Source organism: Phoca vitulina, unplaced genomic scaffold (assembly GCF_004348235.1).
Source record: "Phoca vitulina isolate PV1807 unplaced genomic scaffold, GSC_HSeal_1.0 scaffold17, whole genome shotgun sequence".
Classification (NCBI taxonomy): Eukaryota; Metazoa; Chordata; class Mammalia; order Carnivora; family Phocidae; genus Phoca; species Phoca vitulina.
The window spans coordinates 33,451,089-33,470,799 of record NW_022589720.1 but is presented as its reverse complement, the minus strand read 5'-3'; the positions used below and the strand labels follow the sequence as shown (position 1 = coordinate 33,470,799).

Genomic DNA, 19,711 nt, shown 5'->3' with positions numbered 1-19,711 from the left:
AAGGAGTAGGACATCTGTGATGAGAATATGAGGCTTGGTTTCCCGCAGCTAGGAGGCCTAGTTTCTCGTTCCTTTCCTTCAATGACCACACAGAGGTCCTGTGAGATCCCACACAGATCCAAGTTTTAAACAGAGCAAAACAATCCAAGCAGGTTTGTAACCACAGGAGACCAGAAAGTTCTGAAACAGCAGGTGACTTTTCTGAGAAAGCTCACACAGTCTGGGTTAGGCTAACCTGGCCACAACAGAGCAGAAGGAAAAAAAAAATAACCACCCATTTTTTTTTTCTTTTTTAAAAAGCTGCAGTTTCACTTGCTGGCTCAGCAAATGTTTTTCCCTATGATAGTTTGAAAAAGAACATGACTTGGAGGCCCTTTTACCCTTAGCCCTGCCTCCCGCCCCCGACTGTACCATTAAATCCTAGATACTGGGGTGACTAAAAAGGATAGGGAATAAATCAGTAATTGCAAAAAAACCCCTTTCTCCCCATTTTATGCTTGGCAGCCCTTGCTGCTTTTTTTTGTTTATAATGATCAGTTCAAGGGTTTGCTCAGCTTGCAAGGTCACAGTCAGAGCGGGCGATGAACTTTGGACTGTGGCTGGAGAGAGGTAAACAACAGGACTATAAATATCAGGGCTTCTGGCTGTGACTTGAAGGAGCTGCAGAGCTGAGCAAGGAGAGAGGACGCAGGCGGCTCGGAAGGGGTTGGGTAAGTAGGAACTTTGTGTTTTCCAATATTTGATTCAAACTTGATTCTTTTAGAGCTTGGTAAATAATTTGATTTCAAGTCTGATAAAACGTTTCTGTCCTTAGCATAGAGTTTTAAAAAGGGAGATGGTTAAATAAAATAAAAAAAAACAAAACAAAAGAGAACAGAAGAGTGTGGAATTGGGTGGGGCAGGTGAGGTTCTGCCCCGCCTGAGGCAGCCCTTGCTGATTTCTCCCCTGTCCGCAGGACAAAGATGGGAGCAGGGGAGGCTGGAGAAATCCAACGCCATGACTCTGCAAAGAGTTGTGTTGTTATATGGGCGATACTGCGTGTTCAAGCTTAACTATCTCCCACTGAAATGCAGAGTGAGAACTCTCAGGAAAAATCAGCCCCTGGGTTTGAAGGGCCGAGACTGAGAAATGGCCAATCTGCAGGGCTGTAGAAATGTCCAGGGATACTGTGAACAGTTTCAGAAAACACAACACAACAAAACACAACGCAAGAGCTGGGGTGGGGGGTGGGGGTAGCAGGGTCTGTCAACTGTGCAGAAGTGGTCGCCCTTCAAAGAGTTAAAACCCAGGTGGCCTGTGGTGAGATGCAAGGTTTTGCAGTGTACAAGGTGAGCGGGTACTTTCAGGTGAATGAGGAAGGACCCTCAGATGCCAGCCTGAAGTTCAGGGAAAAAGTTTCTGCATATTTTGCCTCTTAATGGGGAATTTAAAACAGAGGTAAGTCTGCATGTGGCCAAAAATCTAATTTCCCTAATTGAAAAGTGGTGGGATTAGTGAAATTTACAACTACTTTCAACAGCTTCCAATAATTCCAGTTGAGTTATTTATCTTCATTGTTTTTACACAGCTATCTGATAGCTATAATTATAATCAAATGTTTATTATGCAAAAAATGATCTTAAGAAAACAAGTTGAACAGCCTATTGATTATATAGTAGAAGAAAATGTGTGAGAACTCCATAATCCACTACCCTCTGCCAATGGCTTTATGTCTTTTTTCACCAAAAAACTAAATGAGGAAAATAAGGGAAAAAGTCTTTTCCTTTATATTTACTATTTAGCCCCTTGAAAGGGTATGTATATGGTGAAGTGAGGATACCAAGTGCTGAATTTATGCTGAAGTTCTGTAATTACTGAAATTATATTCTAGAAAGTAGGGGGTCTCCCTCCAGTCTGGTAAGAAACAAAACAGCTTGAATTATTTTGATGTTCTCTTTGCCATCCTCGGGCATCAACAAATAAAACCCTGGCTACTGTAATTGTTAGAGGTAATCTATCTAATAGCTAAGAGGTCATGTTTTGGATTTAGCAGAACTGGTTTGAATCCAGTCTCTTTTGTGATTTGCCACCTGTGTGGACTTGGGCAAGATGCCGAACTCTCTTAGCCAAGGTTTCCTGAGCTGCAGAAGGGGGTGCCGGTCACATAGTTGTAAGGATTAGCTGACAGCGAAGTGCTTAGCACCACCCGTGTAGAGTTCTGTAAATGCTCAGTGAGTGGTAGCTATAATAAGGGTAATTGTGCCGTCAATATAAATGCCATCCTAAAGAAATGCCCTAGATTTAGTCCAGATATGGCCTCTGTTTTTAAATATTAGAATCTTAAAAATATTAGAATAGTTGGGATGGCCTTAATAAATCATTTAATTTCCCTCTCTTTTAGTTAGGCTCTTATCAATATACCCTATATAGGTAGGAATTTTGTGGCATTAAATGATGTGAAAGATAGTCCGGTTTTTAAAATTTCTATCTCCATCTACCAGTGCACCAGAGCCCCGGTCAATCTGATTCTAGCTTTTCTACACTCATCTTAATTCTGGGCTCACTCTAGGTAACTTATCATTTGCTGCCCACCCTCTTTCCCTCCCCTACCTCCCCCAAATGTACTTTTACTTTCTTATCCCAGATTAGTGCCTGAAAGTGTGCCAACTTCCCAGTTCTAGAATGTTGTCCTGATCTCTCTCCACAGACTTTATATCAGAATAAGCCTGTTCCGGGGATTTTTCTTTTACTGCTCGTCTCTGCTGAATGTGTTCCTTATTTTTACCACCTCTTTACAGATCCCTTGTTTTATGTGTACCTCTCTGCTAGGAGAGTTAGCCTTAGTTTGGGGATATTTCTGGTCAGATACTGAGCTTTTCTACTCAGAGGGGGGCATCTTTTCCCCCAAGAGCATGCCATCTAGTCACAGAAACTTCTTGAAAGTCATGATAGCCAGTACATAGACGGAGTGTAAACTGCAGTGAGTTTGGTAGAGGGACAGCGAATTGTGACATTTCTCCTTGGTCAGAGTTTTTTCTTTGGTCATATGTACCTCAGATGTGATAGTAACATTTTGGCAGGCAGTTTTATACCTGAAAAGATTCAAATCCTTTATTTTTAACATAGAGCTAGACTTTAAAGGGTAAGAGGAACAAAAGAGAGCCAAAGCCAGGAGACTCCGAAATACAGGATGCTTGAACCTGCAGAGCTGAGGGCCCCACCTGTGCTCTCACTGCTACCTCCTTTCTTCCTGGGTTCTCTTTTCATGCTGGCTCTTTTCCTTTCTGTGCAGAATCCCCTACTTACCCTTTCCTTTCTTAGGTTGGTGGAGGGTGGAAAGCAGCAGTCAGAACTTATTTGAGAGAGAGAGAGAGAGGGAGAGCACGCATGGGATGAGGGAGGGGCAGAGGGAGAAGCAGGCTTCCCGCTGAGCTGGGAGCCCGATCTGATTGGGGCTCCATCCCAGGACTCCGGGATCAGGACCTGAGCTGAAGGCAGACCCTTAACCCCCAGGTGCCCCGCATCTCAAATAAAAACAAAAATATGTTTGCAGAATGTTACTTGGTTATAGAGGCCACAGTCTCAACGTTTTTCTCAACCTTTATAGGTTCTAGACAAGTAGTTGGCTGCCTGTTCAGGCAGATCTCCACAGCATGTTTCCTGAAGTTTCTTGCCAAGCCAGGTAGTTAAGAGATGCTTTGACCACTCCCCTGCCTCTGGCTGATTTTTGAACCTGTTCTGGGAAGATTTGGTGCGGGGAGGCCGAACATAATGAGCCCAGCAACACTGGGATAGAAGCCCCGGGCTAGTTCCTGACAGGAAGGGGAACGGTACTGGCTGGATTTATAGAAATTCCTGGTTATGACTGTGAAGTCACCTGTGAAGATGACAGCAAGGTTTCCTCTGTTACAGGACAAGCCCAGCAATGTGGAGAAGCCTGGGGCTTGCCCTGGCTCTCTGTCTTCTCCCATGGGGAGGAGCAGAGAGCCAGGAACAAAGCTCCTTCTGTAAGCAGCCTCCAGCCTGGAGCATAGGAGACCAAAATCCAATGCTGAACTCAAGTGGTTCGGTGACAGTGGTGGCCCTTCTTCAAGCCAGCTGATACCTGTGCATTCTGCAGGCATCCAGGTGAGAGCCGTTCTGTGCTCTAGGATTTCCCAAGGGGAAAGCTATCGAACACATACATACGTACATACAAGAAACATAGAAATGGAAAAGATGTGTTTATTAAATCACATCTTTAGAAAAACTATACGTTTGCATAAAACATGTTAGAAGAAAGCATACTAGGAGGATATACACCAAAATATATAGAGTGGTTTTCCTGGGATTATAGAAAAATTTTCTTCATTTTGTAGACCTATATTTTATAATGTCCTACTAAATATGTATTACTTGTGTAATGAAATGTTCTAAAATGTAATCCTGCAAATGGGTTAGTTATTTTGATAGAAAAAGCAAATGCGAGTGCTTTGCTGGAGTAGAATCAACGCTAGACTTGCCATCAAATGTCTTGTGTCATTTCACAAACATATATATGTATATGTATATATAAATTATATGTATAACAAACATGTATGTTAGGTTCTTCAGTAAGTATTTATTGGGTGGAATTCTCTGTCAGATGGATTAAAAACCATACACTTTGTAGGATTAATTTGAGGACCAAATGAGCTATTGCTTGTGCAGTCAGCATAAGGTTTTAACTGAGCACAAGTGCTCGGTAAATATTGACAAAATGTAACTTTTAGTTTTTTACAACGATATAAAGAAGAGATATAAGTAAAAAATAGTAAAAGAGTTTCATGTAAAAAAATAATGAGGAGAGAGAATTCACTAATAAATTAAATGAGATTATTCCTTTTTTGTATTTTTCCTAAATATTTTAGATTGGAAGACCTGTGAGTAAAACTGGAGAAAGAAGGATATTTGAACATCTCTTATGTTGTTGTTAATCATCAAGGACTTTCTTCTCAATTAAAATATATGCATCTTAAAAATAAGGTTTCAGAGTATATTCCTGTTTATCAACAAGAAGAAAACCAAACAGATGTCTGGACGCTGTTAAATGGGAAAAAGGATGACTTCCTCATATACGACAGGTGTGTATACACACACACACACACACACACACACACACACACACACCCCAAATTAAAATATAACCTGCTTTGCATTTAATAGTAAGTGATTTAAAATAAGGCCTCTTCTTTTGTTTTGTTACCAGATACTCAGTGAGCACATTAAAATATTTGGTTTTAATGTTTTTGAAATGACTTTCTTTTGTGCAAAAGAATTCACCATTCTAGTAGGGAAATACAGAAAATTGACTGTACTTATCCCCCCGTAGATTGGCATTCCAAGAAAGGAGCAATTCGTATATCATGCACAATTCTAACCTAAGAATTTTTCAGATGAATATCTATACTTTGCAGACCACTTGCTTATCTCTAATCTGATTAATAGTTTAAAAGCGACATACCTGAATTTCTGAACTATAAAGTGTGTTAATCTTTTAGGTTTAATCTGCATAAATCTGCTTTTGATCCCTTGGGTGAATAAAACATTTGTATTTTGAGGGAACCTTGATGCTTATGTTATTTCATATGACCAACATGACTAGTTGATTCTGTTTTCTTTGGACTCTCCAGAAATGGTGAGCCAGACTCTGTTTAGGCCTAAGCTCTATTTCATCTTACTCTAAATATTTTTAATATTACATGTTCTTTTTGGACTGCGAACTTCTAATTTAAATAGTTGCAAAGTGTAGCTTTTTGATATTCACATAATATTATATATCCTGGGTAAAATGTGGCAAGAAGGACATTTCAACCCCACCATTTCTGGGAACACCAAGTATTGTAATTCCATTTCTTTCATTATGCTGACATTTTTGTTGCATCAGATATATTTTTTAAATAAATGGGTTACTGGCCAAGACATGCGGATCTTTTTTGTTATGCTGTGATTTTTGTGCTGTGTGGAATTTGTGCTGCCATAGTGGTTATGAAAACCTCATGTGATTTGCAGAGCCCAATTTATAAGTCAGTGGTTTGGGCATTGGTAGAATTTATGTCTCTTACCAAATTGTATTTGACCAAGTCACAGTGACTAAACTATGTAGTTTTGATATTATTAATAGTGGCATATCTGTAACATTTTGAAATGCTAGTGTTAGATTCACTGTAGTCTTGCTGTGACCTAAGCTGGTATTCAGTGCCAGGGAGCTCATCTGAGACCCCACTCAAGGAAATTTACTGAAGTTGTGAATGGATGGGTCTTTGTTACAAGACCTTTAAACCAACAGTACCTATCCCAAACTGCTTATGTACGATCACCATACAGAAAACATTGTAATGATACTGTGTTTGTCCTTTTCTTTTTAGATGTGGCCGTCTTGTATACCATCTTGGTTTGCCTTACTCCTTTCTAACTTTTCCATATGTAGAAGAAGCCATTAAAGTTACTTACTGTAAAGAGAAATGTGGAAACTGCTCTCTCATGGTATTTTATTTTTCTTAATTATTTTTACTGGGAGAAAAGAGAAAATCTTTTAAGAGCTATCTAAATAAGTTAGTGTCGTTTCAAGACCAATTAGTTAATCAATGTTTCTGTGGTTATACTAAAAATAAACTACAATGGTAATTTTTATAATTACACATTCTTTCTATTATGTAACATATACTGTAAGACATCTTTTCAAGATCCGTATTGCTGCTTTCATCTAGAAGGAGTTTTGAAAACAAAAATCAGCAGAGATCACATATTTCAAATACCACCAAATGATATTGCATGTGTTCCAAGTGCTCAAAGAATTCAGCTAACATAAAATATCATTATTGTACTATCCTGAATATGTTCACACAAGAGCATACTGATAGCAAAGCTTATTCATGGGCATTACCTGAAATGGAATTGGGGCCCAGATAGCTACTTAATTTATCAAAGATGTAAGACTGTCAGCTTTTCCATGAAGCCCTTACACTGTCTGCCCGTTCTGTAGCCAGAATCACCATGTTTATTTCACAATGGAATAGATTTTCTACTCGTTACTGATACTTCTAACAACTGTGAGAATATTTCTTCCTTATCATGAGAATTGATTTTAATTTATATTAACTAGAACCTCCCCCATGTTGAAAAGGAAAATAATTCCAAACAATTTTCCTTAATAGGGCAAATTGGCAAAATTTGAACTCAGGTTTAAAAATAATTCTTTTTTTAAAAGATTTTATTTATTTATTTAACAGAAAGAGAGATCACAAGTAGGCAGAGCGGCAGGCAGAAGGAGAGGGAGAAGCAAGCTCCCCGCTGAGCAGAGAGCCCGACGCGGGGCTCGATCCCAGGACCTTGGGATCATGACCTGAGCCAAAGGCAGACGCCTAACTGACTGAGCCACCCAGGCACCCCTAAAAATAATTCTGAATTTTATTTGTGAGCTATACATCCTTCAGATTTTTCCAGGTGTAAAGAAAGCCATCTCAATTTTTAATAAATTATTTAATTAACTAATTTAGTTGTTCTAAAGCACAACAGGTTAATTACTCTACTTATATAATTTTTCACATTTTAATCTTCATTATAATCCTATGAAGCTTATTCTACTGCTTTTAAAGAGGGGGAGACTGAGATAATGCAAATAAAGTATTAACTCAATGTCTAACTTCTAAGTGCTTAATAAATGCTAGCTATATTGATTCCTCATATTCTGGGATTATTTTAGTATTTTGCATTTTTGCAAGTGCCTAATAGTTATAAATATACCCAGTTATATTGAAACAAAGGCAGAAACAGTTCCCATAACATGCTTAAAATTTATGAGCCACCTGTAAATAGGAATAATATATATATCTGATATGCCAAAGCAAATTGGAGTTTTCCTATTTCATTGTATCCTAGATGCCATCAATTAAATGACACATTATTTTATGTACTACTTAAAAAAATGCTGTCAGTTAAGGTAGGACACAATGTTACAACACCAACAGTAGGATGCATTCTGATTTTAAAGACATTAAAATGTGAAAAAAATACATTGTAGGATCAATAAAATATAGTAATTGGCTTTTTGAAATTAGACTACTACTACCAATCTTTGAACATTTAGAACATTATGTAGTATATTTTAAACATTATCAAACTGTTACTAAGTTTATCAAATTGTTTATAGTATTAAATTCTCAAAAGTGAAGGAAATAATCAACAAAACTAAAAGGCAACCTATGGAATGGGAGAAGATATTTGCAAATGACATATCTGATAAAGGGTTAGTATCCAAAATATATAAAGAACTTCTAAAACTCAACACCAAATAATCCAAATAAAAAATGGGCAGAACACATGAATAGACATTTTTCCAAAGAAGACATATAGATGGCAAACAGACACATGAAGAGATGCTCAACATCACTGATCATCAGGGAAATACACATCACAACTACCACGAGATACCACTTCATACCTGTCAGAATGGCTAAGATCAATAACACAAGAAACAACAGGTTTGGGGGAGGATATGGAGAAAGGGGAACCCTCTTACACTGTTGGTGAGAACACAAACTGGTGCAGCCACTCTGGAAAACAGTATGGACGTTCCTCAAAAAGTTAAAAATAGAACTACCCTATGATCCAGGAATTGCAGTAGTGGGTGTTTACCCAAAGAATATGAAAATACTGATTCAAGAGGGTACATGCACCCCTGTTTATAGCAGCATTATCTACAATAATGAAATTATGGAAACGGCCCAAGTGTCTGTTGATTGATGAATGGATAGGAAGATGTGGTGTGTGTGTGTGTGTGTGTGTGTGTGTGTGTGTATAATGGACTATTACTCAGACATAAAAAAGAATGAAATCTTGCCATTTGCAACGATGTGGTTGGAGCTAGGGAGTATTATGCTAAGTGAAATAAGTCAGTCAGAGAAAGACAAATACCATATGATTTTACTCATATGTGAAATTTAAGAAACAAAGCAAATGAACATGGGGGGAAAAAAAGATAGGCAAACCAAGAAACAGATCCTTAATTATAGAAACAGACTGGGGGTTGCTGGAGTGGAGGTGGGGGGGGATGGGATGGTTTAAACAAGTGATGGGCTTTAAGGACGGCACTTGTGATGAGCACTGGGTGTTATATGTAAGTGATGAATCACTAACTTCTATACCTGAAACTAATATTTTACTGAATGTTAACTAGCTGGAATTTAAGTAAAAACTTAGGAAAAAAAAGAAATAAGATAAAATGAAAAACAAAGCAAAAAAAAAAAAGAAAGAAATGGGGGGGGCAAACCAAGAATCACAAACAGACTCTTTTTTTTTTTTTTAATTTTATTATGTTATGTTAGTCACCATACAATACATCATTAGTTTTTGATGTAGTGATCCACGATCCATTGTTTTCGTATAACACCCAGTGCTCCATGCAGTACATGCCCTCCTTAATACCCATCACTGGGCTAACCAATCCCCCCTCCCCCCTCCCCTCTAAAACCCTGTTTGTTTCTCAGAGTCCATAGTCTGTCATGGTTCATCTCTCCCTCCGATTCCCCCCGCCATTTTTCCCTTCCTTCTCCTAATGTCCTCCATGCTATTCCTTATGTTCCACAAATAAGTGAAACTATATGATAATTGACTTTCTCTGCTTGACTTATTTCACTTAGCATAATCTCCAGTCCCATCCATGTTGATGTAAAAGTTGGGTATTCATCCTTTCTGATGGCTGAGTAATATTCCATTGTATATATGGACCACATCTTCTTTATCCATTCATCTGTTGAAGGGCATCCTGGCTCTTTCCACAGTTTGGCTATTGAGGACATTGCTGCTATGAACATTGGGGTGCATATGGCCCTTCTTTTCACTACATCTGTGTCTTTGGGGTAAATACCCAGGAGTGCAATTGCTGGGTCATAGGGTAGCTCTATTTTTAAATTTTTGAGGAACCTTCACACTGTTTTCCAAAGTGGCTGTACCAACTTGCATTCCCACCAACAGTGTGAGAGGGTTCCCCTTTCTCCACAACCTCTCCAACATTTGTTGCAGAAACAGACTCTTAACTACAGAGAACAAACTGATGGTTACCAGAGGGGAGGTGGGTGTGGGGGATGGGTTAAATAGGTGATGGGGATGAAGGAATTCATTTGTCGTGATGAGTGCCAGGTGTTGTATGGAAGTGTTGAATCACTATATTGTACACCTGAACCTAATACTACACTGTATGTTAACTAAGTGGAATTTGAATACAAACTTTAAAAATTGCATTGAATTCTCAAAAGTAATTTAGAAATCACCAAAATATGTACCATTTAATAGTTGTATGCAAAAATCCAGTGGAATTTTTAACTTTTCAAAACAATGAACAATAACACTTAGAAGATCAGTTTGAGAGACCAAAGACTCACTAACTTTACTTACAAATCACTTTAGGTAGAAGTTTCGTATGACACTGCTATATCTGTAAGCTTTGAGCCTATGATTTATGGGCACACTAAACAATAAAAAAGACTTGCAGCAAATTAACTAGATTGATGCAGAATGGAACCTCTTGCTCAGCGGAAGATGGGCAGGAATGTGCTCCTTGCCCCCCACAGCTCGACAGGAGGGACACAGTAACAAAACTAGTGAAGTTCAAAACATTTCCTGACATAAGCTGAGGCATGAAAAATGACTCATCTCGAGCAGTTTATTGGCATTTTTGAGTTATCAGAGAGAAATTAGTTTGCTTCAGAATATAACATTAAATTAGAATAGAATGGTAGATTGACACAGGTGTGAAAGGTTCCATGTAGTTCAGCTGCTTCTAAGGTTTGATATTTGTTTGACTTTACTGCGATCAATGTAAGTTCTTTTAACCAGTTTATTTAGCTTTGCTTCTGCAGATGTAAGTGGTTTGCTTTCTTTTTAAGCCTTATGTATCTCTTAAATTCTTCTTCAGAATTCTTAAAAATTTAGGAAATGCTCTTGATTAGGAAAATTTGAATTCTGCTGTTGATTTAACCAGTATAGAAGCTTAGGTGAACTGTTGAATTTTAATCATCTTATGCTCTATTTTATCTATTTGGAAAACATTAATGTTAATTTCCTTGTAAGATGCTTGAGGATTCTTTGATTAAATGCAAACTTTGCACAAGAAGCAGTTTATAATTAGGTATGATGGGAACCAAATTTTAATAGAAAGTCTAGGTGTTGAAACCGATATCAAATTTTTATCTCATTAATATGACCCTAGAAAAACAAAGCCAGTTCAATTCTAATTAACTGGTTTGCATTTTACATATTTTAGCTCTACAAATCATTTTTTGTGCACTCCTGCTAAACCTATACATTTGTTGATAAATGATTATAAATTTGTTCTAGACCCTGGAAGCTGAAGACCACTGTAAAATGGTATCTTTGGCTACTGTGGGAAACACAACTGAGGCTCCCCAGCCACATCACCACCACCACCACCATGGTCATCATCACAAGCATGGGCATCAGCATCATGGGATTGATGGGGTTTCAGAGAATCAGCAACCAGAAGCCCCAGATGCTGCTGAGCATCCCACTCCTTGAGGCCTCCATCGCCACCATAAGCACAAGAACCACCAAAGACAGGGCCACCCAGAGACCTGAGATCTGCCAGCAGGAAGTGAAAGTTTACAACTTTCTGTTCCACAAAGGAGGCTCTGATGAAAGGGATGTATAAATCAATTACTCTGCAAATTGCCTGAAGATTCAGGGTTGGCCCCTAACAGCTGTTGCTGACACTGACGACATCTGATATTTGAAAAAACAGGGTCTGCAATCACCTGACAATGTAAAGAAACCCTCCCCTCTTTATGCAGCTGACAGGGACTTTGGGCAGAGGAGAACGTCATTGAATCTTGACAGTGACGTTTGCCTCCGGCTGCCTGACAAGCAAGTCAGCAGCTTCAGCCCACAGAAGCCAGCGCCAGTTGAAGCTGAAAACATAAGGCCAAAATGTGAAAATGACCTCCATACTAAATACTTAAATAAGACACACTCCCCAAGTCAGTCTAGACAATTTCATTTCCAGCATTTTATAAGCCACCTAATTAATAATGACCCAAAAATAAGAATTGGATTGTACAAACATGGAGAAATCTATCATACTGGCTTCCAAGTTTTAAAATTTAAGTCAAAGAAATTTTGATCCAAACCATATTTTCATTATTTTATTATAAAGGTGATTGCAGAATTTGGTTATGTTTTTCTTTTTCTTTTTCCAGCATTCTGCTTGCTTTAATGAGAACAGAGACGTAAACTATGACCTAGGGGTTTCTGTTGGATAGTTAGCAATTTAGAATGGAGAAAGAACAACAAAGACATGTTTTCCATTTTTTTCTTTACTCATTTCTCAAAAAAATATTATCTTTGTCTTTTTAATCTTATGTTTTTAACTGACTAAACCTTTAAAGAACTCAGTGAATTCTGTCTTTAAAGTTCCAGAAATACTGACACATGAATATTTTGCTAGGACTACCTTTTAAATATCCATTTATACTTTGTATATCTAAGAGTCATATCTTGATTTTTACTATCACATATGAATGAAGCCCTTATATCTTATTTTCTTTACCTAGCATTGTATCACACTCTTAAATTTGAGATAATCTGTCTGGAAAGTCGTAATGGAAAAGATAAAAGAATGTTGTCTATCTCTTGATTGCTTAGAAAGTATTTCCATAGTCAATGATGGTTCAGTAGGTAAACTAAGTCCTATAAACCTGAACTCCTTTATGGTTAATACTATTAAGCAAGAATGTAGTACACGATTGGACAAATGTGGATTTGTTTAAATAAACTCAATTTAAAAAGTTTAAAGCTTTCTCTTTTTCATTGTTATTGTTTAGGCAGTATATTAATGACAGAAGCAAATTTTCAACTTCTTTTAAAGAAATTAAGTAGCAACTAATGAATTTACTGTCCTACTCAAAACCGTCTACGCTTAAGGTAAGAGCCTTTGCCAGTAGGGTTAAGTGGAGGATCTTTGCCAAGGGAGAGGCGTTGCTCTAAATCGTGAATGGTATTACGAAGAAATGCAATCTCCTTGTTTTTTTCTTCTTGCAGATGTTGAAGCTTCTAAATAAAGCAGAAAGAAATTTGTTACTGCAATTCAGAAATAGTAAGATTAAATACAAGAAACAACAAAACAACAAAAACTGCATTTCTGGTTTAAGTAGATATTTTAAAAGACAGCTTATTTTGAAAGGTTTATAATTTTATTTTTAGAAGCTTATGGGGTAAAACTGGAATAAGGATACCAAAATACGTGTTAGTACCATTTGTTCTAGTTCATTCCCTTCTCCCTATATAGCTTGAAGTTATAAACCATGAAAGAGGAGTTGAACAAAAAGAAATCTATTATCTGAGTGCCTAAATAACTTCAGAATAGTAGGTCAGCCCTAGTTCAGAATATATTACAGAATTCCTTAGGTGGCCCAAAGAGTCAAAGACTTCTCTGATGTTTTAATTTACTGCTAAGATTTATTACTTTAAATTGAAGGTGACTTTTAAAGTTTTATTTATTTTACAGAGAGAGAGAGAATGAGAGTGCACGCAGTGGGGAGGGGTAGAGAGAGGGAGAGAGAGAATCTCTCAAGCAGACTCCATGCTGAGCACATGGCCCAATGCAGGGCTCGATCTCCCTGAGATCATGACCTGAGCTGAAACCAATAGTCTGGTGCTTAACTGAGCCACTCAGTCACCCCAAATTGAAAATGACTTTTAAAGATTATTCAAAAGATCTTTCTGATTGTGTGGTATATTTTAAGAAAAACTGTTAAGTATATTGTTAGTAAACACTAGACAGCTTTTATAGAAACACACGAAGAAACTTTATTTTCTTAAGCAATAGCTATGGAAGAAAATCTCACATACCCTTCTGTAGATACTCTGTGGCAAAACAGTAGAATCTGGATATGATTTTGGTTTAGTTTGAACTCTTGCTAGTTTGGCATCAAACTGAATCAAGTTTAAAAAGAAAGTTATTGAGAACATTCTAGCTGAACAACTAAAAACAATTATTTCTATAAATATAAGCATAATCTATTATATTTTTAAACATATAATCTGTAATTTAAGTATATTCTCTGTCTAACACAAGATAGAGAAGTCTTTCTATAAGAAACAATGTTTTAAGAAAGAGCAAAGAACACCCAAACAGGATTAACCTTGCTGCATGTTAAAATTACCTGGAGAGATTTTTAAAAGTACCAAATGCCTGGGCAGTACCTTAGAGATTCTGGGATAGAGTTAGCACAAAATTTTTGTTATGATATTAGGTAGAGAATCTAGATAACCAGGGTTGGGAATCTAGTTAGCTCAAAGATGGATAAAAATATTTTCATGTTACCATGGATGTCCTTTTGTAAAGAAAACATAGTGTAGTCAACAGTCATGGGGTAAAAACTCATATACCCTGCTGTAAACTCTTTGAGGCCGAGTAGTAGAATTTGGATATAATTTTGTTGATTTAGTTTGAACTCTTACTGGTTTGACATTAAACTGAATCAGGTTTAAAAATTCTCATAGAGAGAGACAGAGAGAACACAAACAAGGGCACTGGCAGGCAGAGGGAGAAGCAGGTTCCCCACTGAGCAGCGAGCCCAATGCGGAACTCGATCCCAGGACCCTGGGATCATGACCTAAGCCGAAGGCAGACGCTTAACTGACTCAACCGCCCAGGTGTTCCACAAAGTCTTTCATTGTAATTTTTCCCTTCAGGTTGAGGTCGGTGTAGCCTCTTTGTGGTCTAAAAACAAACTCAGTGAGATTGTGTTCTGGTTTAAGGAGGTAAATGGATAGTTACAATGAAGATGAATAACAAAAAGTTCTGTATATCAATGTAAACAACAGACTTGGGCTAGACCAGTGACAGGGCCAGATGGCAAACAAAATGCACATTTTCAATAAAGGGATTAGAAGTTGATGGTAAGTCTTGAAACATGGCCGACGGGATCTCAGTTGGCTCCCCAGCCCTTCCCGTCTGTGTGTCGTGGGCACATTGATCTGAGAAAGTAGCAGCAGCCAAATGCCTCTCAAGTCAGCATCAGCCCCCTTTGCTCAAAGGTTATATGGATTTCAGCATTGGACCTCACCAAGCACCCCAGAGATACCAAACTTTCATGAACATGAATAGTAAGCTAACTAAGCTGGTGAATTCTGGCAACACAAGGTAAAGTGAGAGTCAGGCTGGGGAAAAGCAGTGGAAGAAAGATGGAAGTGGAGATGGGTAGAATCTAGATAAAAATTTTAAAAGAACAAATATACTGTCAAACATCCATGTCTTTGAGATTCTGACATCTAGTTAAACAACCTCCTGAAAGGGCTTTAGAGCTTAGAACTGGAACTGTAGCCTTTGAGATGCCCTATTTGAAGTCCCTTTAACATTAAAAAAAAAATCTGGTTGTCTGCCCATACGGTAAGTATTTTCCACACATTTATTAGGGAGCAACTTGTCTCTTTTTAATAAAGCCAAAGGAATTTCTAATTGGTTTACCAGGGTTGCACAGTTTCTGCTGAGGAGAGAAAAATGTTAAGGATTAGAAACATTCTCTCCACTGCTGGAATGGTAGACCTAATGAAGCTTGCATAGACTCAGCTACAGGTCTCCAGTCTCAGAGGAAACAGTACCCTCTGTGGAAACCAGGACCTTTTGAATGACTGAAGAGTCCCACCTTCAGGCCAAGTGCTGAAAGGCAGGGTAGCTAGTTGTATCAGATGTTTGAGAACTACATGTGATGGAGAGTGAGCCTGTGTGTGTGTGTGTGTGTGTGTGTGTGTCAGGGTTTTAACTACTGAAATTTATCTCACTGTGATGAAAAAAAACAACAATAAAGTCGAGTCTAGACTAAGGGATGCATCTTCAAATTTAGCAGACTCTTACACACTTACCTCTAACTGTAATTTGATTATTTCACTTTGTTTTTCCTTTTCTTGAGTTCTTAACTTTGCATTTAACTCTGAAATTTCCACCTCCTTTTTCTCTATTAGTTCTTTATGCTTTTCTTCATTTGACTCAACTGAACAAAAGTAAATAAAATTAATTCATCTTAATGTTTCAAAAATCTTATAAACTTGTATATCTTTAGCATTTTAAACAATCCACAAGAAAGTAAATTTCATTAATAAAAATATTTTAGAAACCATTTATATGCAGGGTAGCTTTTATATATTTTTGACAAGCCCTTATAAAATTCTTGAAACACAAAAATTACCCGTGAAGTGCTTTTGAACAAATAAACTGATTTGTATTCTTAAACATCAATTTTATATTATATATACATATATATATAATAGAGAGAGAATAAATAGGAGACTTAGTAGTTAAAGAGGGACACAAAGCTTGGGTTCCTAGGTACAGAGGACTCCAAATTACTGGATGATTTTAGAGCTACATCAAACCCCTGCTACTCTCTATTCCACATGATTGGGCATCTGTCATATTCACACCACATCTCTAGGCTTCGTCAAATTTCCTCTTTTCTCAACTTTCTTATTCCTATTAATGACACCATGTCATTCAGGATGGGAGCCTCAAGGGAATTTCCAACTTTAGGGAGAAAAGAGTCAATTCATCCACAAGCCCCACCAATAAGGGCTCTCCATCCAAGACCAATTCACTACTTACTTACTTTCAAGCCTTGTTTCTCCTCACTTGGACTCTGTGTCCAGGCTCTCAATCACAAGTCCCTACGTCCTATACACTGTTGCCAGGTCAGTCTTCCTAGAGCATACCTCTAAGTATGGCCATCACCTTCTCAAAAACCTTTAATCACTTCCCATTTTTTATCCTACAATTCAAGGGGTCAAAGAATCCAGCTCTAGCCAGTTTTTGGCTTTTCTCTTGCTAACCTTCCCATATGGCACAAAGAAAAGGTGGGAGATGGACTATTATTCCCTAAAATGTCCTATGTCTCCCCCTCTATTTGTCTTGGCTTTTATTTTCTCTCTGCTGAGAGACTCTTTTTCCCATCTTCCCCAATGAATCTGAGCGATATTCATTCTTTGGGATCAGGGCCTCGTACTTAACAGTGTTGAAGGACAGAATTAGTAATTTTGATAAAGTTCAATTTAGAATTTTTTTCCTTTATTGTTTGTGCTTTTTAATTCTTTCCAAGAAGTTGTGGCTAACTCAAGTTCACAAAGATTATCTTCTATGCTTTCTTTTTTTTTTTTTTAAAGATTTATTTATTTGAGAGCGAGAGCGAGAGAGAGAGAATGAGAGAGAGAACACGAGAGGGGGTAGGGTCAGAGGGAGAAGCAGACTCCCTGCTGAGCAGGGAGCCCGATGTGGGACTCGATCCCAGGACCCCAGGATCATGACCTGAGCCGAAGGCAGTCGCTTAACCAACTGAGTCACCCAGGCGCCCTCTTCTATGCTTTCTTATAGCAGTTTGTAGATGTAGGTTTATATTCTGACTTACCATTTCCAGTAAATTTTTGCATATATTGTACATAAGTATGAGCCCATACTAAGAAAAGTTTCTATTACTTTCATGAAACCAGTTAACTCTCAACATAAGTTCATGAGACCTGCTTTAGTGAGGGAAGAAAATCTCATTACTGAAATAATATTCCATATGCAGACCATATAAATATCAAAGCTATTAATTATACATTTCACTGTAATCTTATAAGAACATTAACTGTTCCATATTAAGTAATGGTAATTACAAAAACCATAAATCCAGTTTAGAAATGTTGTAATTTATATCACATAAATATATAGAAAGGTACAAAACTTTAAAATGCATCAAGGCAATGTTCATTCAAGAAAACTGGCAATTACTGAAAAAAGTTTATACATGCATTTAAATTATTTTATGATGTCTTAGAATTTATTAAGTTAAAAATAAAAAACTTACTTTTTTCCTGCATATCCTGATGAAGTTTCCTTATTTCTATCTTATGTCCCTCCTCTTTGATTTTCATTTCACTCATAAGTTTGGCAATATTATTCTTATATTCCTAAAGATTAAAATATATATTCATTCCTCAATTACATATGTGTACACACACAACCTTCCATTAATTAGAAAAGTGAAATTCTCAAAGTTTATGTTAATTTTTAATAGTAATCATATCTAGAGGGGAAAGATATTGCTTATCACTTGAATAATCAGCTTTGAGAAGGATCAGTTTCTGGTCCAAGGAGAGAGAGACCATCTAGAGACAATGTCTTCTTATCTTTGCTTCCTGAATACTCATCACCAGTGTTTAACGTGTCATAGATGCTCAAAATATTTTGTTAATTGTTAACGAATAAATGCCATGATAGCATTAAAATATGTCTATTAAAGCCAAAGCTATACTTTAGAGCCAATAGTAAGTTCTGTTCGATAACTGGCAAGCTTAATGTAACATAGGATGAATCGTTTGAATGTGGCCTGAAGTTCTATTTCTGAAAATTATATATACATCCCTAATTCCCAGGAGGTTAAATACTACCCATGGTAAGGGTTAGCTTTATGAGAAGGAGGCTAGAGAAGGATGAATTTGGGAGTTGAGAAGTTCTCACCAGGTGCCTGTGATTGGTTTCTTAGGTTGCTGAAGCATAGAAGTGATTATTGTGCTAATGTGTTGGAAGAGAAAGCCCCTAAAGATAAAATTTACAATTTTTCCAGAGAGATGTTTCTACATAAAGAAACCACTCACAGGCCTAAGATGTAGGCAGGAAAAAGGAAAGCAGCAAGAATAAAAGTAAAAAAGGATACTAAGAAAGGTACATAAATGAAGGCAAGAGGTTCAAGAAAAGCTTCTAAACTAAACATCATAAAAGCAGGGACTTGGTTTTTACTTACCATTGTATCCTCAACTCCCAGTGTATATCTCTGGATAATATTTGTTGAATGAATATTCATAAGAATGAGAGTGCCAACACGAATTATTTAAGTCAAAATTTCCTAGCCTAGGCCCAGTAAATGGGCTTTTGAAGATCCATTAACTTTCTGAAATTGTATGAAAATTAGACATATATATATATATATATATATATATATATATATATATATATGCATGTGTACTACTGAGCATTTTGCTCAGAAAGTGTTCACAGCTTTCAACAGATATTCAGTGGTATTGAAGAGGTTAGGTGTCCATAATTAAACATGGAGGTACATGTGCCGAGATTACATAAGTTCAAGGGGAGATAGTGTGGATACCTACTTGTGCTACTCAACCCGCCTGGCAACTTGTAGGAATGGCCAAACTATCTAACCATTGGCTGTGATTAAAGCTTGGCAGGTGAATATAAAGGTGGATCTCATAATTGTCACTTTTCACATGCATGTATCTAGATTTCTAGATGGGCAACTACAGAGTGGCTTTCCTAAACTACTCCTGACTCAACTAAGCATTTGCTGCTCTGAGAAACCACAAGAGACAAGTCTATGTATGTTTTCATTCCCCATTGATTTTGCCGCGTGAAGATGCCATCACTGAAATGGAAAGCGTCCATTAATTTGGAAAGACAGGATTTTCACTCCAGCCTCTAGGCATAAAGGTTATTTTAATATGTGGGCTTGGGCCTGGCTGTACCACACTAGGTTCTTCTCCCCAACTTTAGCCTGTGTCAGCTCTGAGGAATCCAATTCTTTTCTCTTTCTAAGGGGACCAAGTCCCAACAAATTATTCTTGGTTGCCTTCTTTTCATTTGCCTTCTGGGAACTTTAAATTGTGAGGGAAAACCCCCATGTTGTGTTTTGTTTTTATAAAATTTAAGGATCC

At 37.4% G+C, this 19,711-nt stretch overlaps 2 protein-coding genes across 2 annotated transcripts in view; one reads left to right on the top strand and one right to left on the bottom strand.

Moving 5' to 3' along the window:
* Positions 1 to 482: 482 nt before the first annotated feature.
* On the top strand, positions 483 to 12,805 carry SELENOP (selenoprotein P). The gene is given in 5 exon segments (XM_032415315.1): positions 483 to 710; positions 3,893 to 4,108; positions 4,870 to 5,082; positions 6,367 to 6,484; positions 11,336 to 12,805. Coding segments are annotated over 4 exon segments (1,146 nt in total). The 5' UTR covers positions 483 to 710; positions 3,893 to 3,905; the 3' UTR covers positions 11,948 to 12,805.
* A 66-nt stretch (positions 12,806 to 12,871) lies between these two features.
* Positions 12,872 to 19,711, bottom strand: part of CCDC152 (coiled-coil domain containing 152) — a 28,394-nt gene continuing 21,554 nt past the window's right edge. The window contains exons 5-8 of the mRNA XM_032415316.1: positions 17,851 to 17,953; positions 15,878 to 16,005; positions 13,862 to 13,945; positions 12,872 to 13,063 (exon numbers count right to left, since the gene is read on the bottom strand). Coding sequence (XP_032271207.1) covers positions 12,914 to 13,063; positions 13,862 to 13,945; positions 15,878 to 16,005; positions 17,851 to 17,953 — 465 coding nt within the window. The 3' untranslated portion in view covers positions 12,872 to 12,913. The remainder of the gene's footprint in view (positions 13,064 to 13,861; positions 13,946 to 15,877; positions 16,006 to 17,850; positions 17,954 to 19,711) is intronic.